This window comes from Rana temporaria, chromosome 13 (genome assembly GCF_905171775.1).
Source record: "Rana temporaria chromosome 13, aRanTem1.1, whole genome shotgun sequence".
NCBI lineage: Eukaryota > Metazoa > Chordata > Amphibia > Anura > Ranidae > Rana > Rana temporaria.
The window spans coordinates 40,028,336-40,052,043 of record NC_053501.1 but is presented as its reverse complement, the minus strand read 5'-3'; the positions used below and the strand labels follow the sequence as shown (position 1 = coordinate 40,052,043).

General features: G+C 41.9%; 1 protein-coding gene across 6 annotated transcripts in view; it reads left to right on the top strand.

Annotated features, from left to right (window-relative positions):
* The window catches only part of ARID4A (AT-rich interaction domain 4A), a 95,372-nt gene that overhangs the window by 48,008 nt on the left and 23,656 nt on the right, over nucleotides 1–23,708 (top strand). For all 6 annotated transcript variants that reach the window (XM_040333813.1, XM_040333810.1, XM_040333811.1 and 3 more), the window contains 3 exons: nucleotides 13,556–13,628; nucleotides 20,898–20,992; nucleotides 21,092–21,189. In XM_040333813.1, the coding sequence (XP_040189747.1) occupies nucleotides 13,556–13,628; nucleotides 20,898–20,992; nucleotides 21,092–21,189 (266 nt within the window). The remainder of the gene's footprint in view (nucleotides 1–13,555; nucleotides 13,629–20,897; nucleotides 20,993–21,091; nucleotides 21,190–23,708) is intronic.

Sequence of the window (23,708 nt, the reverse complement as noted above, 5' to 3'; positions counted from 1 at the left end):
CTGCTATGATGTCACCAGGGATGGGGGAGCACACATCGCTAAATCATGTAGCACCACACCACTGAGGTCAGCGAGGTGGCCAGCCTGCCCTGGAAGTGATTTGTCAGGCAGAGCAGTGCTTTCGGGAGGCGGCTGTCAGGCTGAGAAGGTGTGCAGATGTGGCTGAGGGGAATTGTGCACTTGGCAGATGAGGGAGAGTTATGTACCAAGGAGTGGACATGGTGCCCACCTCCTCAACTCACTCGGATGTCCTCAGACTTCTGGGAGCCGGCTCAGTGTCACACGCCGAGCTGCTGCTGACCTTCTCCACAGCCCCCATGCTGGGCATCCGCTACAGCTGCTGCTTTCTCCGGATTGGACAGCAGAGAGTCGGTCAGCGCCTCCGCCTCATTTAAGGTGGGGGCCTTCAGCCTCTCATGTTCCCTGCCCAGGGTAGCTGGGAAACCAGTGGCTGTACCCTAGATGGCAGTGCGCCCTAGGCTGCTGCCTAGTTCGCCTAGTGGTAGCGCATACCCTGGTTATGAGGAGCCATGGAGGGTATTCTGCATTACTTACCAAATAGGGTGCAATAATAAAATAATGCAGTGTAAAATACCAATGATGACTTAAAATGTAATGAAGGTTAATTAACACTTAAAGTATATATAAACTCAAAAACATAATATTCCATCTTTTATTATCCTTGGTTGTGGTGGGTGTATTTTAATTTTTTTTCAGGCTTAGAACATTTCATGTCAGTAGAAAAATTACCTGTTTATCTTCCCAGAAATAAAGTGAGCTAAAAAGAACAATGTTGTGTAAACTAATGCCATCAACAACCTTTCATAAATATGAACAAAGGCAGACCTATTTAAAAACCAGCTTGAGTGACAGCCGTTGCTCCTTCCATAGATACAGTGGTGGAGTGAGAATAGCCATAGAGAACCAGAGTATTTTTACCTGGTAATCCAGTGAAAAATAAAGTGGGGAAAAAAGCCTCAAAAAGGAGTGCAGCCACCACATCTAAAGACTGGCGAACTGCAATTTAATTACATTTTTGGTTTGGGTTTATCATATATGCTTTAAACTACACATTTTAATGCCAAGCTAAAATAGTAGAATTGTGTTGGGAAAATATTTCAAAGATCCTGCTTCTGAAACAATTTCTAGATTCTCTGCAAAGGCTTAATTTTTTGTTTTTGTCGGCAGCTAAATATTATGAGAAGTCAGAGAAACTTGTGGTATCCGTAGAGGTGGTCTCCTCCTACTGTAAAGATGCAGACTTATGTGTGCCTGCATCTTTATTAAATGTAAAGTGGTTGTAATGCTTTTTTTTCTTTTCCTCTAAAATAATACACGTTCTACTTATCTGCTCTGTGCAACGGTATTGCACAGAGCAATCCATTTCCTCCTCTTCTGGGGTCCCCTGCCATTGCTCTTAGCTCCTTCACCCTTCCAAGTGCTATTGGGGCACTCGTACAGACTTGATCCTGAACTGGGCAGCTAGCTGCACAGGCCGGGTAATGTCCCACTGCCTTTGATTAGCAGTGTCGGCTTCCTGGCGCGCTCAGGTATGCAGAATACCATTTCTGAACACACAACACATCGAACCTTGACGCAGATGGGCTACAGCCGCAGAAGACCACACCAGGTACCACTCCTGGTGGCTAAGAACAGGAAACTGAGGCTACAATTCGCACACCCTCAACAAAATTGGACAATAGAGGATTGGAAAAATGTTGACTGGTCTGAGTCTCGATTTTCAGCTTCGATATTCTGATGGTAAAGTCAGAGTTTTACATAAACATTAAAGTGGAGGTTCACCCGAAAAGTTAATTTTTAACATTAGATTGATGCTCATTTTGTCAAGGGGAATCGGGTAGTTTTTTTTTAAATCGAAGCCGTACTTACCGTTGTAGAGAGCGATCTTCTCTGCCGCTTCCAGGTATGGTCTTCAGGACTGGGCGTTCCTATTTGATTGACAGGCTTCCGACGGTCGCATACATCGCGTCAAGATTTTCCGAAAGTAGCCGCACCGACTTTCGGCTACTCGTGACGCGATGTATGCGACCGTCGGAAGCCTGTCAATCAAATAGGAACGCCCAGTCCTGAAGACCATACCTGGAAGCGGCGGAGAAGATCGCTCTCTACAACGGTAAGTACGGCTTCGATTTAAAAAAACTACCCGATTCCCCTTCACAAAATGAGCCTCAATCTAATCGTAAAAAAAAAAATTTCGGGTGAACTCCCGCTTTAAGTCATGGGTCCATCCTGCCTTGTATCCGGTTCAGGCTGGTGGTGGTATAATTGTGTGTGTGTGGGGGGGGGGGGGTGTTTTCTTTACACACTTTGGCCACTTAGTACCAATTGAGCGTTTAACCCATTAATGCCTGATATTCCATTATTGTAACGGTAGTGATGTGGGAGTTGCTTATATCCTACTGCTCATGGTCATCATTGAGGTCCTGATTTTTCACACGTGTCTGCCCCCAGAGGGTACATGTTATTATGTGGTGCACAGAATTGGCCACTGCTGCAGATACTGGCATGCTGGGAGCTTGCCCAAAAGTGAAAAAGTGATGTGAAATTTCGGAAACCATTTTTGAAGAACCATCCAAAGACAGGTAAATACAATTTTACGGCACTACATCCTATACTAGTAAGGCATTTTATTTTATTTTATATTACTTCTCTACTAGCTATGCCATTGTGCTGTAAAAAGAAAAATTCAAAATTATTATTATTATTGTCTTAGTTATGGGTTTGACGTCTTGTTCCATTTTTTTGGAGCACTAGGCAAAACCACTACCTCCTAGGACTAATATATATTTTTTCTGTTTTCTGGGGGGGGGGGGGGAGAATGTTTGATTATTGATATGGTGGCAAAGGCAATATTGTCTGCAGATGGAATGATCAGTGTTGTCACTGTTGCCTCATCTGGTGCTGGCATCGATTCCCCTGTGTATAGCAATCGTTATTCCCAGAAACTGAAAAAGAAGATTCAAGTTCAGCATCAAACATGATCAAAGTGTATAACCATTTCATGGGGGGCATAGACAGAGCTGACGAAAACAGACAGGGCTTCAATCCATGGAAAGACATGGTATTCAAGCCCTCTTTAGTTCTGTTTCGAATTGGTCTTCCAAAATGCTTGGCAACTGCATAAAACATATGATAAGAAGCCAGTGGATTTTCTTGAGTTTCGTCGATATGCCGCTATCTGGAGACTCGTGGTCCTCCTCCAGAACCTGGCTGAAGAGGAAGACCTTCTCAGAAGCTTGACATTAACTCACGTTATGATGGCATGAATCATGTGATGGTCAAGTAGGTGTGCATATAATATTTTAAAAATCAAACCTGGAATAAGCATGCAGCCAGCAAAGTCTACTCAAGTCACTGATTTTACTAGAAAATGCTGCTAGGATTGCTATGACAGCCTCTGTTTGCAACATTATTGTCATCTTCCATATTTCTATCCATACAGGCTTTAAAGACTAGCTTGTAAGCTCTAACAAGCAGGGCCCTCTGATTCCTCTTGTACCAAATTGTATCGTAACTGTAATGTCTGCCTTCATTTTGTAAAGCGCTGCGCGAACTGTTGGCGCTATATAAATTCTGTATAATAGACATTTTTTTACTTTTAATAAATTCTCTGCCGTTTGCTTCCTCTGCTGTCAATCAAATCCTTTGAGGAGGGAGTGGAGGCGGGATCTCGCTCTGTGTGCGCCCGCAGGTGTGTCACTATAAGAAGTGGCTTCCTATGGTGGCACAACGAGAGGATGAGGTACCAAGGGTGCAAGGTGGGGACCCCAGAAGGGGAGGCTCCGGACTTGTCTGTGCAATACTATTTTACCTAACGGGTATGCCATGTTTGTTTTTCATTTAGAAAACGGAAACCTTTGCAACCGATTTTAAGGGACTAGTGATACAGGTTCCTTTTTATAGTTGTCAGACACTTGAGGGCTAAGATTTCTGAATTGTTACTAATCTGTTAGCACAGTGCCTTTTTTTTTTAATTTTTTAATTTCTTAATTTCTTTTACATTACAACAGGATTTAGACTTCATAGTGAAGTGTCAGATAGCTATACCCAAAACCTCTGTTTTGAATTAACTGACAACTGTACAAACGGATATAAGTGTAAATGATGTTGTAAAGCGCTGTGCAAACTGTTGGCAACATATAAATCCTGTATAATAATAATGAAGTGTGTGACTGGATACTGAACTGAGCTTATTGATGGGTAATGTGGGTGCCTGCTCTTCCCTTTTTATTAGCAAGAAATTTCTTCTAGACTCCTCTCCTCTGATATTTCACTTTTTGTTACTTGGGTCGTAACTTCTGGGCTGCCCAGCTGCCATCTCCCTGTCCATAGGGAGGACTTTGTGTAGCTATTAAAGGTACTTTTATTAAACAGGTGGGTGTGGCTTAGTCAAAGATGTCAGGCTCCAAGCAACATCTTTTTTATTTTCAGTGTTTGGCATCATGCCTGATGTATAACATTGGCAAAAGATTCTCAAAAAATGAATTTTTGCTGTCTGCAGTAAATATCCAGATAAAATTTTTACATTTTGGGCCCGGTTTTTTTTTTGCCATAATGTGCAAGTTTTGGCAGCATATTATGCCAGGCTTGAGTAGGAAAGCAATCCTTTCCAGTTCTGTGATGTTTAGAGCCCTTTCACACTGGTGCATTTTTGCGGTAAAAATAGCGCTATTAAAACGCTCATAAAACGCCCCCTCCATTGATGTGAATTATAAACGCGGTAAAATCGCGGTGTTTTACCGCTCCGCTATAGGCGTTTCCAGTGTGGAAGGGCTCTTATTCTCTGTCACCAGTGTTTCCTTATTTACCTGCTCCTCTTCTCAATTTTTATAAATCAAGCCTGGATGGCATGACTACTACACATGCACAGGTGTTACTTCATCCCGTCACAAAGACTGTGCACTGAGCTGTTCATGCATGGCTCGGCGTACACTAATAGACGAAAATGTTAGCAGGTTGAAATCTCTGTGCAGAAGGAAAGAATCTCTCCTACCCCAATAAGTCTGCCTCTCCATTAAAAAAAAAAAAGAGGCGCTAAAATGCCTGCAAAGCACCCCATTGTGAAAGGGGTTTAAAAAGTAACGCTCATCCTCCATTCCACCCCAACACATTTAAGGTGTGTTGTGGTTTTTTTTTGTTTTGTTTTGTACAGGTACCGGCTCCCACTTCCTCAACTTTGACAATGCTTTCACTTATTCTGATGACTTTTATTACATTTTTTTGAATGGATAAAGTTCTTCTTTAATAAAGTTTCTTACCTATAGATGCTGCCAGTAATGGCACTATTTGTGGCAGCCTTGGACCCCTTTTACACTGAGGGCGTATTGCATGCGCTTAAAAATAGTGCCTGCAATCCGCCCTCAACCAATTGCTCCACTGCGCTAGCAGGACGGTAAAAAAAATAGTCCTGCTAGCCGCATCTTTGGAGCGGTGTGTTTACCGCTCTTCCACCGCTCCTGCCCATTGAAATCAATTGGACAGCGTGTGCGGGCGGTCTTAACCCTTTCTCGACCGCTAGCGGGGGTTAAAAGCGCCCCACTAGCGGCCGAAATGCACCGCAAATCCGCCCATAGCGTCAGCGGTAAAAATAGTAGTGTGAAAGGGGTCTTGCCAGCCTGCTGTGAGAGGGCCTTCCATTGGCTGTTGGAGCTGCCTATCAGGTCTTTCTAGATCAGTTCTTCTCAAACTTTTCAATTCAGAGGAACCCTTGAAATGACTTTTCAGGCTCAGGGAACCCCTGCTAAAAATGATTTCATCTGCAACTCATGATACATTAGTGTAATGGGAAGTGGGAAGAATGCTCTTTACGCTTGTGGTCATTTAAAACAATTGCCCCCTTATAGATAGCTAAAAAGATCAGTGGTGTCAGTGAGGACCTCATCTTTGAGGCAGAAATTGTTCATTGCTCAAGGAACCCCTAACAACCTCCCTGGAGGAATCCTGGTAGAGAAACCCTAATCTAAATAGGAATAAAATATATGTACACCCACACTCCCAGCAGTCTATTGGGGGGGAAAAGCAGCTTGCACTATATTCTGATGAACAATATCTGTTTATAGAATATATCTGTAGGTGCTGCACTAGTCACCATATAAAATTTAATACTCTGAAATGTGTATTTAAATACCCGCTACTATTAATATGCACCAATCTAGGAACTGTAATAAACCAGTGCCTTATAAATACATTGATCAAGCACACCTAGATCAAACGTCTGTATAAAAACGCATATAAATGAAACCATTAAGCTTGCACCCTTTTTATTGGTGTTCAATCTGGAAAAAGTACCAACAATATTAATGTTGACCCATTTTCTAGACTTGTTAATAATAAGAGGAGAGATGCTTGCTTGCTTAATTGACTTGCATGCATTTGACACCTATGTGTGTTTTTATGACACAGTTTTGACTATTATGGTTTTCAGATTAGTGTATATTAGCGGGTATTAAATGCATGTTCAAGGTATTTTTTGAGGTGATTAGTGCAACACCTTCACATATTGTAGGCCTATCATCTAGATGGGCAGCCCAGTCGCCAACTAGAAGATCATGCAAGGCAGGCTGAGAAAGTTACTGCTATCGGCCTGCAACAGAAAATGCTACTTCTGACAGGATCTCCCAGTAACAAACTTGGCAACAGATTCAGAATTGCTTCAAGTGGTTCTAAAAGATTAATGTTTTCTTACCTTCGTGCATTCTTTGCATGAAAGTAAAAAAAAAACTCCTGTGTAGCTGCCCCCCCTGATACGTAACTGAGCCCCATCTTAATCCAGCAATTTGCACAAGAGCAGCGGCTCTCCAGAACTCTCCCTCCTCATTGGGTGTCAATCACAGCCAGTAAGCCGAAAAGGAAATGGAGAGGGTAGGGCCGAGTCTCAGCCCTTTGTGTAATTGGACATGCAGAGCAGCGGCTCGGGAATGAGCCTGCTTGGGTGCCCCCATTGCAAGCTGACTGCTCTGGGGGCACTCTGCAGGAGGGAGGGGCCAAAAGTGCTGGTGAGATACCCGAGAAGTTGGGGATCGGGGCTTCTCTGTGCAAAACCATTGCACAGAGCAGGTGAGTATGACAGTTTTTTTTATTTAAAAAAACATTATCACTTTAGGAAAACTGTGCACAGCGAGGTATATTACCAAACATTCTGAAAACATAGAATTGGCGTTTTATACAATTTAGAAATGATTGATGCCACGTAAACAGCAGATCTAAAGTATCTTCTACACATGGAAGCGGGTCTCAGCACAGCGCATTTCCTAAAGTTGTTTTGAAACTCTGGTTGTAAGCGATAATAATGTTAAAGCGGAACCTTCAGTCATTTTTTTAACTTTCTATCTTGTCTGTTAAACAGCTTAAGCTTATGACATCATGCACAGCTCTCTCGCTCTCATAAGAGTTTACCAGAAAGGGAGGGGTGAGTCATAAGAGGGCCAATGAGCGCTGCAGAGCTGGAGGTGTGCCTCTGTGTAAATTCAGGAAGTGAATAGGCAGCAGCTTCAGCTACTCAGTTAAAATGGATGCAGCCAGACTAAGTGGAGGGATATTTCTGCAGCATATTTGGCAATTACAGAATCGCAGTCTATATAAAATAATATGCAAATTGGTTGGAGGGAAGCTTTAGAATGGCAAAGATGTTTTTATTACAAATTATGTGAGCAGACTGCAGTTCCTCTAAAGTTTACTTTAATAGTTTGCCTTATATAATATAATTATATCTCTCTATCATTTATTTATTTTTCTCCCCAAGTGTATTTCTTGTAATAGTACAGTAAAACCTTGGGTTGTGAGTATAATTCATTCCATAAACATGCTTGTAATCCAAAGCACTTGTATATCAAAGCATTTTTTTCCCAGGGTATAAAATAGAAGAGAAGCTAAATGTTGTACCTTCATGAAATGTAACCATATTGCTACACTTAGAGCCTCCTCTTTTTTTATACTCTGTTGTGACATGACGCTACTTGTATATCAAGACATCGCTTGTATATCAAGGCAACGCTCTCAAACCAAGTTACTCTCAAACCAAGGTTTTACTTGTAGCTATTTTGCAAAAGCTGTTTCTTATAAATAGTTTTTCCCGAAGCCCTGTTGACATTTGATGTGTTGTTCTGCTTTGCAATTTTCTAGCCCGATGTTTTGTTCTAATTCTAGAAGAATGGCTGAACTTAATATTCAGAAGTTCCTAATCCTGCAATGAGATGACTGGGGCTGTCTGAGTGACCGAATGACTTGCTAACTTGTTTACAAGCTTGGAGCCGACTACCCACTTTACACATGTGGGGCCCCCGAGCTGAGTTTCTGTGTGCAGCTAAGAACCTGACAGGAAACCCTTGGAAAGTTCTCTAGCAGTGAAAGGGTCGCTCTGTCTTATCGAGTTAGTAGATGTCCTTAACCCTTGTGCCCCCAAATGACCTCATGTATGTTCCTTGCAGCCAGGAAAGGCATATCATGTGAAAAGAGAAGTAAGGGGTGACTTGCTGTCTTAGCTTGTAATGTTCGTTCTTTTGTTCTGTTAGCAGATCAGTGTAGCCATTGTATGAAGGCTGACTCCTATTCTTCACATCAGCACATGGCAGAATGAGGGGAGAACAGCACATAGTAGAACACTTGATGTGGTTATTGTGTCTGGTTGTACTGAAACATTTTTCCCCCCTATACGATTGCTGATGGGATTTTTTTTGTCTATGTGAAAACACTGCTTTCTCCCCCTACTTGGGGGCTGCCTAGAGTGTTGCCATGGAAACATGGTGCTGGGCATAGAGCACGCATGCTCTACCGAGACAGGAAGGTTGAGCAGAGGCTTGGCAAGCTGCCAGGGGAGGTTCGCCAGATGCTTTGAAACGGGGCTGTCTTTTTCTTTTCTTCATGTAATGTCTGATTTTTCCCATACGGGAGGGAATGCAGGCAAGGCTGCGAGTGTGTAGCTATCCTGGGCTGGAGACCCAGAGCAGGCCTGTCTATAAAAGCAGCACAGACACACGCCTGCTAGCTAGGACATGCATGAACCATTCTCTTTTTGAAAGGGAAAGCTGTGTCGGTAGGTAAGCATGATGTGATGTTATTTCTGCTGTGCCGATGGGGAGAGAGAAGAGGGGGGAGAGTGCGTGGGCTTTTGCATTGTATACGTAATTTTATCTGGTCTGTGGCAACGCCAGTACAGTTGGACAGTGAAAATATGCTGAGGAGTGAGCCCTATTAATTTTTCAGTGTTGGTCTCAGAAGGAAGTATGCATGCCTCCAGCAGAAAGGCATGCAGAGTGCTACTGACATGGGGAGGCAGGGCATGCTAGCAGACAATAAGTGTGCTGCCGTTCCCTTTTTCCTACCTATTTGATAAAGAGATCAGGAATGATCTGCCCCCCTTGTCACTGGGTGGGTACTTGCTCCAGCCTGCAAATCATTAAACGCTTGGGTGCTTTTGCCTATCTGTGGATAGACGTTAAGTTGAAGTCGAGCTGCAGCATAGAAGAACGGTAAGGCCGAGCGAGATCACAGCCTCTTATGGAGTTAGGTGGCAGCACATAGGAATAAATACCCTTTGCATATAGCCTTGAAGGTGCATGAGTCCACATGCATGAGGTTTACATCATAACCATCTACCATGACTAGGTATTGTTTTGTTGAGAGCTGTCAAAAAACATTCATGCATATTAATAAGGAAATAGTTTGCATGGTTTTACTGTCTGCAAATGACCACAGCATGTCTGCAAGGATTTAATCTCTGCCTAAAAACAGGCCATATATTAGGGGGGGGGAGTGGGGGTTGGAGGGGGGCCCTGAGTGATATGAAAAGGCCCAAGGTGTTTTTTTTAAAGTTCTCCTGCTCTGTGTGCGCCTAACACTGTCCCATTGAGAATCTGTGCTGCTTAGCAATGATCTTGGCATATGTTAAGCAGGTGGGTGTGTTTTGAGCCAGAAGCTTCATTTCGCTAATAAGTCCATCTGTATTTTCTAGTGTGGAGCTGAATGAACGTGCTCACTGGTGTGGGATGGCATGTATTCAGCCATTTTTCCTGCATGCTGTACTTCCTATTGTGAATGCCATTTCCAATTAATGTCTCCCCTTATGACTAGCCTGCCTGTCTCTCCTTTACTAATACAGCACAATGAAGACAGCACATGGATAGGTTTTATGCAGCTGTGCATTTCGCTTTTGGTTTGCCGTGATTTTCTTTTTCTTTTTTTTTTTTTCTTGTACACCCAATGCTGCAAAATAGTACAGTCAATACAAAGCTGCACACAAAGAACACCTGAAAAGCTTAGGAAATCTCTACCTAAAGGGGCTATTGTACACGTTAAGATCCATACACAAAGCTTAAACACAAGGTTAAAGAAATGGGTGGCCAATTTTTTGCTGAATCTACAGCAGTCACATGGCTGAAAAGTTCCTTATCTTTGTGCAAATCTTTGTGAATTGAGGCAAAGGTGTTCATTCTTGTACCATCATTACAACATGTGCGTTCTTTAGGCAAACCTGGATTATTGCCACTTCATCCACCCACTAGCACTGCCACTTGGGCTGTGATTACTCATTAGGCAGCCATCAATAAAGCATATTGTCTCATCCAATGTGGCCACTAGGTCCCATAAAGGTTGACCTTGTTGGTCCATACTTTAAGCCCCAGTTCACATTGGCGAGATTTGAAATGCGATTGGACAGGTCCAATCGCATGTCAAATAGGAGCCTATTGCCAGTCGATGCAATGCCGTCTTTGTGGCACCACGCGGATTTCCAAAAGTAGTTCCTGCACTACTTTTGACGACTTCGGGGGTGATTTCAATAGACACCTGTGCATGAACACGCACAGATGTCTTTCAAGTCATCCCCGAAGCCGGACTAAAATGCGCCTCTGAATTTTGTGCGACTACAGATGAAGTTGCGCAATTTCAAAGCCGTGTTTGGTGTCAACGAGGGCTAAATCTGAGTACATAATATGCTGCAGAACCCAGTAAAGTGAGAAGCCATGCCCTGATATAATATGACTGGGAACTGCATCTACTTCCCTACAGGTACTAGTCAGATTCACACCTGCCTTGAAAGTTTAAACCAGAACTTCGTTTCCCATCTCCAAGTATTATCGGGCCTGCTTTGTTTAAAATGAACGATTACTGTAAAGTTTGGCCATTATGGAGGCTGTAATCCACTGTACAAGTTTGTGCTGCATACAGTAAGCTGTGCTATCATCCTGGTCGAGTCCTTTTCACTTCCCTTCTGCACCTGTCACCTAGGCCAATCAGAGAAGGCCTCGTATTTGATAAAAATACTATGTGGTTCCTGAATGGCTCAGCTGTCAAAGGACTGACTCTTGTTTCTTTCCACACGTAGAATGTTAGCCTGTAAGACTTGTCCAGGAAGAGGACACTGCTTACTGTAAGTGGCTAGGACTAGGGATGAGCTCCGGCGTGTTCGCACAATCCATGTGCAGAGCCCGCCAGGAAGTCTGCACAGCGCTGCGCTAATCATAGGTAGGGAGACATTGTCCCGATGCTCGGCTGCAGAGATCGGGAAATGTCTCCCTGCCTGAGGTTAGCGCGGCGCCGTGCAGACTTCCTGGCGGGCTCTGCACGTGGATTGTACGAACAGTCCGGAGCTCATCCCTGGTAAGAACCTTCATCCATTAGTCATATAGTGAAGGTGAGTAACACCTTAGGCTAGTGTCACATTTTGAAAAACCCTGCCTCAAAAGGCTTACAACATATAATTCAAATCTTTTCATTTTAAAGAACTATGGGAAAAACTTTTTTATTTGTTTTAAATTGTATTTATTTTTTTCATTTGAGATAGAGTAAAGGATGGTTATAACCTCCTGTAGTGTTTATTTGTGTTATCCAAGTCCCATTGAGGAGATTTACCTTCACTTCCTATCCCATAACCAAAACAGGAAGTGAGAGGAAATCCCTGCAAACCAAGGGATCTTCTTGGGGACCCCCAGGTCCCCAGGACTAGCGTCCCCATTGGAAGTTCCCCCTCTTACTTTTCTGAGGACAACCCAAGGGTGAATCTCCTTAGCACAGCCAGCAATAAAAGCTAGCAGGTAGGACAAAAAGGGGGGCGGGGACTGAATATATCTGCCATTACTGGGCTTTAATTTCCATTAATGGCAGTATATATTCCTGTTAGAAGAATACAGTCCAGGTAGAGGACTTGCTTTTTCAACAACTGGCAGGTGTTTTAATCCCTCTCCACTCTATCCTAAACGAAAAAAAAAAGTTTTGCCTTTTTAAGTTACATTTTAACTCATTCCCTTCTTCCATACATAGAACAATTACTTGAATAAAAAAGTTAAACTAATGAATTCTTTTTTTTTGTTGTTGTAAATTCCCCATTGCAGCCGATTAGAGTCAAGGTTCCAGATACCTTCAGCTTTAAGCCCCCGGTCACACCAATCGCTATATTGAAATCGTGCTACTTCAGGTGCTTCTTGGAAGACATTTGTGCAACTCATGCACAGATGTCTATGCAAGTCGTACCTGAACTTCCAAAAATTAGTGCAAAAACTACTTTCCAAATTGGTGGAACACTAATTGAGTTGGCGTCGCACCGATTTGACCGCTTCCATTGCGGACAGTAGAGTGCAACTTGTCATGCGATTTGAAACTATCAAATCGCATAACAAGTCCCACTGCTAAATATGATGGGCTGCACAGTCCTAAGAACTGACCCTTTTGATAGATGCGACATACAAGTATCTCTACTCTGTTCTAAAACCAGTTTGTTTGGATAGATAACTAGGAGCCTTCTGGTCAAATTTGTGTTTTTTTTCTTTTTAAGTTTCAGGAATCTCACATCACATTGACTTTTGCGTTGTGGACTTGCTATGTACAGTACAGGAGTCTTCGTTGCATTATTGATATATTTGGTTTCAAGACATTGGCAATAGTAATTTTATTTCAGCCTGTTCGAATCTTCAAATACCGTAAAGACTGGGGCCGACTTTAAATGTGGGGTTGAACCCTAAAATAAGCAAGGCACGAGGGGGGTGATGAGATATGTAATATCCAGTTGTCAGTGACCACACTAAACTTGAAATTTGTGAGATCTGTAACATTTTTAGTTTGTTGTGAAATGACTTGTACCTGAAGAAATGGGCAGTATGTTTGTACAATCTGTAAATAAGGATCTTCCATTTGTGCTATATTTTCTTTTTTCACCTCCTTTTCACCTAAACCAGAGCTAAATTTTCGGTTGCTGGTAAGTCTGCAAAGATGCTGAATAAATGTTGTCTTTGCCTGTGGTAAATATGGCAGGACAGCAGTTGAGTGTGGAAGTTTTTGTAAATATAAACTGCTAATGGTAATACACATATTTCTGGTAACATTTTCTATAAGTGCCTTTCCAATACGTTTCTTACACAGCCCCTTTACTGTTACTAAATAACCTAAAATGCTTTTATTCTTTCATGGATTTCATTAGAAATACACTTTGTTCACTGCTTTAGATTCACAACCATTCTTGCAAAAGTGTACTTTAAATATGTTTAGAATTTTAGTTGTCTTATTTTATAAATATATGCTTGCTTGTTTCTTTATCTTATTGTAGCCTGAGGAGGAGGCAGACCCAGCAGAAAGGGACAACTTCCTACAACAGCTTTACAAGTTTATGGAAGACAGAGGTAACGTGTAGCCCAATGTAAAAGCTTGTGTGTCTCCTTTTAATCAGAGGTGACGAGACTCTATTAGGAAACGAGCAGGAGGAAATATGTTTTTGTTTTGTACTGTAAGTCGTTCGAATATCACAATAAAGCAGGTATGGGTGGTCAGCCTTGAACTTCCAACAAATAATCAATGCTTGACCAGCCAGGATTCAGTTAGTAATGTGCAAAAATGGCCACCTTTCCACTCTCCTCTACTTCCTTCTCCCCCACTTTATTTTATTCCCTTTTGTTTGTCACATTTTTTTTTTTTTTTTTGTACACTGTTTGTTGCACTTTTACTGGTAGGGTGTAGGTCCTCTGGCCTGCCCTGAAAGTCTTGGGAGGGGGTGGACATGGCCTTCTGGCTTGGTTCACCCTCTCTCATGGGGTCTTCCTTCGGGGGAGCCCCACCTAGTACTTGGGAGGGTCTGGTTCGGCAGACCCGTCAGAGAAAGGGGTCTGTCTGGTTTCGGCCAGATGGACCATGTGTAAAGTACCCTTTTCCCCGGGCTGGAGCCTAACGCCCCAGGGGATTCAGGGCGTGGCACCGGGTGAAGTTTTGGAGTGTTTCACACTCTATTGGCTTTCGGGAAAAAAGATGCTTACATCTGAATCCTGTTTAAGTGAACCTACCAACTACACAAGTGTAGTAATCCATGCAGTTGGATTTGGCATAATAAATTACTGTACTTTGCTGGTTACATTTCCCTTTGCATTGCCTTACTGAATGAACTTGTAAAAGCAACTATCTTGAGACCTATTAAAAATATTTTGTAAAGGTGAATTCAGAAAGATTAAACAACTGAAACCACATACAAGTAGGATGCAATGAGCCAATAATTACTTGTTGCATCATAAGCTATTTTATTTTGTTAAACGGCAGACTCTGTCTTTAAGCAAATTTACCTAAATAATCATATGTAGTTTATTAAAGTGCATCTTGGGGCAAATTTAGAAAAAAAATATGCAGTACATACACTATATTGTCAAAAGTATTGGGACACCCGCCTTTACACACAAGATTTTTAATGGCATTCCAGTCTTGGTCCGTAGGGTTCAATATTGAGCTGGCCCACCCTTTGCAGCTATAACAGCTTCAACTCTTCTGAGAAGGCCGTCCACAAGGTTTAGGAGTGTGTCTATGGGAAAAGTCACAAAACAGTGCAGCGCTTTCCTTCAATAAAGTACATTGAAATAATAGTGCATAAATATCTGAAAGCAGTGTAAAAATCTCATATATCAGTAATTGTCTTTTGATCACCACAGTGCCCTTCACCCCACCTATGGGTCTTCTTCTCTGCTTGAATGAACCTGACTAATTACAGGAAGTTTATATGCACTTTGCAGTGTTATAAGTGGCACCACTCCCATTGGTTGTACACTCCAAATCCATGGCTCTCAGCGTGGCGTCAATCATATAGGCAGCAAGAGCAAGGGACCATATTGCTAAAAAAGTAAAGAGGTGGGCGGTGACATAATCACACGAGGACTAGTGGAGCTGTGTATGCAGAGGATTGTATTGTGAAATGCTTGTTTTTTACTTCTGACGTGTGAGTGGATTTTTATATGGAAATAAATATTTTTAATTAGTAATTTGTACTATGGTTCTTTAATTTTGCCTCCTATATGATTGACACCACGCCAAGAGCTGCTGAGAGCCACGGATTTGGAGTGTACAGCCAGTGGGGGCACTGCCACTTATAACACTGCAAAGGGCATATAGACCTCCTGTAATTAGTGGGGTTTATTCAAGCAGGTGAAAGGCACTGTGGTGATCGGAGGCAATTACTGAAGAGTTTCTGGTGTATGGGACTGCACTGTTTTTTACAGACATTTAATTATTTATTGATGATGTGACGCGTTTATGTATGTATGTATGTATGTATGGGTGGTTTATACACAGGGATAGCGCAGAAAGTGTTTTTCACATTTATATGACAGTGTTTGACCATTCTTGCAGAAGCGAATTTGTGAGGTCAGGCACTAATGTTGGATGAGAAGGCCTGTCTTGCAGTCTACACTCTAATTCATCCCAAACGTGTTCTATCGGGTTGAGGTCAGGCGAGTCGAGTTCCTCCACCCCAAACTCTCTTATATTGGTCTCTGCACCCTATACGTAGTACACCCCTGAACTCTAAACCTAACCGACCCTTTGAGGACAACCAAACTATTGATGCAGCCCGTGATGAAATTGAGTTGGATAGCCCTGCTTTAAAGGAAAAGTGCAGTTTTAGTGCACTTATCTGTCTCTGGTCTCTCCTCCAGCACTTTTTGCAATAGACCTGAATTTTTTTATCTTTTAAAAAAAAATTTATGCAGGACTGCGAGATTGCAGCGGACAAATCGGACACGAAGTGACACTAATACAGTGGATCAGTGCTAAAAAGTACATCTCGCTGTACTAATGACACTGGCAGGGAAGGGGTTAACATCAGGGGAGATCAAAGGGTTAGGTGTGCTCCTAGGGAGTGCTTTCTAACTGTGTGGAGGATAGCTTAACAGGAGGAAGACAGAGATCCGTGTTTCTGCTTTGCAAAAAAGCAAGATCTCCGTCTTCCTATCTTACAGAAAGGCGTTCTACCTCTCCTGTCAACGATCGGTGGGTCCCAGGGGACATCGCGTCCGCCAGACTCGCTGATTGGCTTCTGCTGTGTCCAATTACAGCAGGAGCAGGTTGCTGGCGGCGCTTGCATCCCAGACCTGGAGGAAGCCATAAAATACAGGTACGTTGTTTTGTGCAGCTGGGCCGCCCTGACGCAGTAAATGTGCGGTGGCCGGTCCGGAACGGGTTAAGATATTGAGCCAGGTGTGTTTCGGTCTCTCTCCTCATGTGGTTTATGGGCCCCACTACAGACTTCTGATTGACATCAACTTGGTCCACGAGCTGCGTTCAAGCAGGTTGTGCTTCCATGTTTCTCTGAGCTGGGGTAGTAGGGAGCATGCATTGCATTTTTCCATCGGCCCTCGGAAGGAAGCTGCACATTGGCATTACTGCAATTACAAACAAAAAGATAGTACCTAACTGTGTATGTTTTATTTATTTATTTATTTTTTCCTACCCTCAAGTTCTTTTTTTTTTTTTTCTGCAGTTAGCATTTTCCTACAATCTGTCTGAGCTAGTCTATATGCGCTATGATCTATCTAGATTGGTGAATGTCAACATTAGCTTCAAGGGCCATACCAGGAACCCACTGGACTGGATATTTGTGGTCTTAGCCTAGAATATGACCTTCAGGCACTGGGCTCTCCATTAATGCGCTTTCCAAACCTGAGTGTATTGCCTCTGGTGTGACCCAGTCTCTGAAGGCTCCATTTGTGAGTAGACTGTGTAAGCCAAGTTCCAGGAACTACCTTTATGGATAAGACCTCTTCAGCTCTTATTGATACTGTGGGCACTTTGAAACTAGAAGATTTTTTTATATTGGATTGTGATGGCCAAATGTGACGTATGGACTTTTTTCAGACCAGCCACTTGTATTGTTAAATGGAACAATGGAAGCAATTGTACAAGTCGCTTACATGTGCTTGTGAACTACTTCATATGTTGTCCTGTTTGATGTCCTGGTGGATATCCCTTAGCCTCAGGATTTATCGGAAAATGGCCTTTGAAATGTCCCTTTCCCTGAAGATAGTCTGCCTGTGTGTGGACTTCGTTAGTAGCGGCTCAGGTCCGCAAAGGCCTTTTCATTGAGTTGCATTGCTTTTCTGTGAGTTTGTAGATAAGGTATCTTTATTTTTTATGGACTTCTTGTTTGATCTAAAGACACTCGCCAGATAGATGGCACATTAATAATTCCCATTTTATCTTCCCTTGTTTTGATATTTTTGTTGTAGACATGTCTACAACTTTTTGACTTTATCATGGAACTTGAAACGTAGAATGCCAGACAAGTGCCTACATGCACATTTTACAATGCATGTAATTTTACATTTTATCTGCCAATGGTTTTACAGAATTGTTCAGCCATTGTTGTGACTCACATGCTTCATAGGCAGTTGACACCTCCTAGTTTGTCATTGCAGCTTTGATTTGCCTAATTATTGGGTATTACTTCCGTTCTGTAAGCTGATCTAGGAGCCCCTAAAGTAAACCTTTTTCTAATCAGTGCCTTGTAATTTGCAAGAATAGCTGACTCGGAATTGCTAGTAAAACAGCATGAATGACTTGAGTATTTTTTGGACTGCCTAGAATTTTAAATACAAAAATGATAATGCTAGAATCATTGAGCTGACAGAATTGGCCTGATAAAATTTAAGTAGCAGTTCAGTCTAATTATATTAAAACCTGCCCCAACCCCATTCTAAGCCTTATCTAACTACCCTGAGAAGAAAAAGTTCTGTACTTGCCTATTCTAAGGTCCAGTCACATGATCTCTCCATCAGACTGATTCATTGAAGAGGGGAGATTGCCGGTGAGCTGCAATGCCTATGCAGGGACGTCACCCATATATTTACTATGGGCCATCCGCTGTCAGCTTTTCTCCACCACAAAGAAGCCGGTGCTAGGAGCCAGTCATGTGACCCAACCAGAGCGCCTTCAGTATAGTGCCGTATAGACCTCTTTCCTTTCACATGAGTAGTTGGAAAAGGCTTGGAATGGGAAAGAGACCAAGTTTAAGTATAAAGATTTGACTGGAGATGCAATTATTTCCTATGGTTTAATACTGGCCTGCTGTGAATATTTTACTTTATATGTTTAATATTTTTATCTGTGAAACGGTTAAAATGCAGTCCATTTCTGCCTTCAAAATCATTCTTTTAAATCCTTGCAGTGTTATTGACATGTGAAGATTTAATTTTACGGTTGGTAAAAGCTGGTTTTACTAAAGCTAAAGGTTTACATTAATGGAATTGTGAGCTAGGCATCAATCTGATTTTGGTCTTTCTACTTTTTACAGTGGCTGCCTCCAGGCTTCAGACTGTAGGCTGTCCCTCACCCATTGACCTGACTAAGGGCCCATGTCACGGGGGTGCTCGGCTCCCCAAGGCAGTGACTCCGTCCGTAAGTTTGGTCGGTCTGTGTGGGGGCCCTAAACGGTTGGTTTTTCTCATGGTTTTAGAAAGATAATTTTTCTTTTTTGTAATTGCCAATATTTCTTATGTTGGGATAGGTCCATAGGTTCTTTTTTCTTTCTTCTATCTTCAGAAGTGAAAATGTTTAAAGCTCTCATCAATGAACAGTATACATTTACATCACAACGGTAGACTTTTTTTCATGCATAAATGATCTAAAGTCAATGAGTCTTGATCATTAAAATCGAATGGGTGTTCATTCGTTCTAATGTGACTTTGAATGTTGTTTTGAAAGACATGATTGGCAAAATGAGTCCTGTATAATAGAAATATTCCCCTTCCTCCTCTGCCACAAGCGGCATGCAACCAATAGGTCATCTTTTTTTATTCTTACTCAAGGTTTTTATACTGTATATAGTATTTTTTAGGGACAGACTTTCCATTTCAGCCTTTCACATATTGAACAAGTTGTCAGGCCCCGTACACACGTTCGAGAAACTCGACGGGCAAAACACATCGTTTTGCTCGTCGAGTTCCTTGTGAAGCTGCCGAGGATCTCGGCGAGCCAACTTTTCCCATTGACTAACGAGGAAATAGAGAACATGTTCTCTTTTTGGCCCGACGAGATCCTCGTCGGTTTCCTCGGTGAAAAGTGTACACACGACCGGTTTTCTCGGCAGAATACGTCTCCCATCGAGTTTCTGGCTGAATTCTGCCGAGAAACTCGGTCGTGTGTACGGGGCCTCACACTTAAGAGGCCCAGTTTTTTTTTTTTTTTAACAGGTGTGACACTATATTAAAGCGGAGGTTCCATTACAAAAAAAAATAATTTAAAAGTCAGCAGCTCCTAACACTGTAGCTGCTGACTTTTAATAAGTACACTTGCCTGTCCTAGCCGCCAGCGATGTCGGCCCCCGCCAAGGCAGATCCTCGATCCTGGCAGCTCCAAGCGCCGCCATCCACAGTAAGGGAAACGGGCAGTGAAGCCTTACGGCTACTGTGCATGCGCGAGCAGCGCAGCGCTTTTTGAATGGGCCAGCTGCTTTCTGGGACACGCACAGTTCCCAGAATGCAGCGCGCCCCATTCACAAGAAGACACTGAGTGTAGGAGGAGGAAGAGAATCCACCACGGAGGATGAAGAGGCAGATTTGGCACTTCCGCATAGCAACAGCTATTTAGGGTAAGTAAATAAAAAAAAAAATCCATTTTTTTTTTTTTATTATTTATTTATTTTTTTTAGATTTTTGATGGAACATTTTTTTTCAGGTGGAACCTCCACTTTAACACTTAGACCACACAGTGTGGCAGACCTTTGGGCTGTGCAGATATTACATCTTGATGCTTGATTTTAATCAAGGGCGGCCAACAGTGTGGGTTTTTCAGTTCTCTTTAGGCGCATGGATGAGTATATACAGCTATGCTTTTACCCGACAAGCCCCCATACACACTATCAGTTTTCCTTTTAGGTTTACCAAAACCATGTAGTGCAAGGGCCTGCCTGATTGCATACAAATTGAAACACTTCAGGTTTACCAAAACCATCTAATTTGAGGTCAAACCTTAAGAGAAAAACCTGCAGGAAAAATGATAGTGTGTATGGGGCTACAGAGGGAAAACATTCATTGTTTGCAGCCCTTGAGGACTGTAATTGAGAATTACATGTGATGAGTCCCCTGTCTTGAATATGTCCCCTCTTGTTCATTATTTGAGTGGAAAGTTATCGGTAGGGGTTATTGGCTGTGCCATAAAGAGTCCATAAATTAGGTCTGAAATAACCTATTTCTACCATACAATCATTGTTGGATAATAATACCTAAAAAAAAATCTAGGAAGTTCTGTAGTGGAAGCAGTTTATAGGTGTTTGAGAAGTGGGTGGGGCATCATGGTTGGGATTTTCTTCTTGCCATTTCCCATCTTACCTACTGAAGGGGGTCGGGGGGGGGGGAGGAGGAGTTATCTGTTAACTGGCTTTTTACAATTAAAGATCTGAACATTTTATTTTATTTGTGGTAACTTGTACAGTGGTCCTTTTTATTATAAGATGAATGGTTATCTGTGAAGTTTGCATGCTGCCATCCTTGCAGTCAGTGCTTAAAAGGAAGACCCTCTCTCTCTCTTTCTTTCGATTTAATCAATTTACACTACTGTTGAAAAGTCAGTCCTTGTGCTAGCAATAATATTGTTGTGTCCAAATATACTTTCATAAATGTTCATTCTTTTGCCTGTGTTTGCAGGGACCCCAATCAATAAGCCTCCAGTATTGGGATATAAAGATCTGAATCTTTTCAAGCTTTTTAGGCTAGTCTATCAACAGGGGGGTTGTGACAATGTAAGTAAACTTATTGTTTCGGGCTAACGGTTAAATGTGTTATTTTTTTCTCCTTTTTAGTTATTGTTTGCATATCAACATTTTCTCTTTTTCTGGCAGATTGAAAGTGGTGGTGTATGGAAACAAATTTATATGGACCTTGGCATTCCTATTTTGAACTCTGCTGCATCCTACAATGTAAAAACTGCGTACAAAAAGTAAGTGACAGAAAAAAAAAAAATCCCATGGGTTGATGCTAAGGGCCTACTCTTTTTTATGTGGATGCCAAAACAGGGCTTGAAGTAATTGGACCTGTATTACAGGTGGATATGTAGATGATGATCTTGAGTCATCTGATTCGTATGAGAGCTGCAGAGCTAGAAGTGCATATGCAGTCCACATCTGATGCTGGGAGTGTCTGTGGTACTGGATGGCGGTGGAACATTTAATTGGCATAAGTATTGTTCTTATGCCCTGGAAAAGCAAATTTGTATAACCTTAATTTTTTCAGCCATTGGATTCCAATAGACCTCTGAAGGTATGCTGTGGTAGCTAGCACCAAACCGTTAGTAGCAGATTCTATCATTCCTGTAAGTTGCAAGGTGGGATCTGTTTTTCCAGCACATCCACAGATGCTTGATTGGATTGAGATCTGGAGAATTTGGAGGCCAGGTCAACAACTCAAACCATTCTTGAAACGTTTTGCAGTGTGACAAGGTGCATTATCTTGCTGAAAGAGGCCACTGCCATCAGGGAATACGGTTTATATGAAGGCATGTATTTGGTCAGCAACAATGTTTGTTTTAGGTAGGTGTGTCAAAGAAGTGGCAGGACCCAGGGTTTTCCAGCAGAACATTGCCCAAAGCATCACACTCCCTTTTCCAGCTTGCCCTCTTCCCATAGAGCATCCTACAGCCACCTCTTCAGCCCCATACATAACTCACTGTGCGTTTCACTGTGAGTTCTGAGATCTTTCAATCCGGTCCAGAATAAACTTTTTCAGCAATTCTGTTACAGTAGCTGTTGCTGTCTTCCCGGTTCTCCTTCCTTGGGTGATTTTTGGTAGGTCCTGACCACTGCTGACCAGGAACATCCCACAACAGTTTTGAGTTGCTCAGATCCAGTTGTCTAGCCATTACAATATGGCCCTTGTCAAAGTCACTCAAATCTTTTCACTTTATTTTTTTTTCTACTTTTTACACATCAATTTAAGGAACAATATTTTATTTTGCTGCCAAATGTCTCGCACAGATGCCATTGTAATAAGATCATTAATGTTGTTCCCATCAGCTGTTAGTTGTCATAATGTTGTGCGTGATTGATTTGTGTGTCGGGGATTTTGTAGGATTAGATTAAGGTGTATGATTAGTCAGTTATACCAAGCAGGTATAAAATTATCATTTAATTTCATATGTAGTTTGAAACACAATCGATAACTGAAACAGAAATGGCTGTGTAGATGGCTTAAAACTGGGTGAAGAACAGCCAAACTCTGCTAGTAAGGCAAAGTTGTGGAAGACTGTTTCATGTCACAGGTCTTGGACCATGGCAAGACTGAGCACCTCAACAAGACACAAAGTTATTCTGCATCAGCAAGGTCTCTCCCACACAAATATTTAAAAGCAGAATGGGGTTTGGCCCCCACAGAGCCCTGATCTCAACATCATTGAGTCTGTCTGGGATTACATATTAAGGCAGCCTACATCCACAGGTTTCTCTTTTTTGTTCATTTACCGGCGTATAACGCAGACCTTTTCCCCATGAAAATAGAGGTCAAATCGTGGGTGCATGTTATACGCTGATATGTTACATGGCTGGCGGGGGGGGGGGTGCTCGCCGACGGATTGCACACATCCGGAATCTCCATTTTACTCAGAGCTTGCAGTCATACAATCCCGCCTCCTGGACAGCTCCTAGGATAGATGTCGCATGTCCTGGCACTGGACCGGTGTTCCGTCTATCCTATGATCTGGTCCAGGAGATGGTACTGTGTGCAAACACAAGGTCCCTCTGTAATCTGGCACTGATCAGGCTGCATTAATGGGCACTGACCCTTATTTTGCTTTAAAGTTCTTTTATTTAAAATTCTAAGGTGTTTTTCTTTTTTTTTTATACCTGAAACGTCCCTCTTAAAATTAAGGTGCGTGTTAAAAACTGATAAAAATAGTATTTTCCATTTTGTTAATTGCTAAAAATAAATTATTAGGACTTCTATTCCTGAAATGCATTCCTAACTTATAGGATTTTTATATATATATATATATATATATATATATATATATATATATATATATATATATATATATATATATATATATATATATATATATTCAGAAACAGTCAAGCAGCTGTGGGATTTTTGCTTTTTAAAGGATAAGTTCACCTTTAGGAACATGTTGCATGTTCCACTGCTGCAGCCTCTGCCCGTACTGAAGTTTCCGTACTAGCTGTCACTTTTTGAAAACCGTGCGTTCTTGTGCGGCTCCAACTATACGGCTGCGTCATTCATTTCATACACCGAGCTTTGTGTATGAAGGAACTACAAGACCTGACAAAAAATTGCATTATTTTTTTACCTGCAAAGAAAATGTGCATTTATTAAAAAAAAAAAAATTGTCAACTTATCCTTTTTATGTTTAATTGTACAGTAAAGAGGTACAATAAGGAATATAACAACGAAGATGAACAAAAAAGTGTTCATAGAGTAGCAGTACAATTTGCATGTTTATAATCTGTT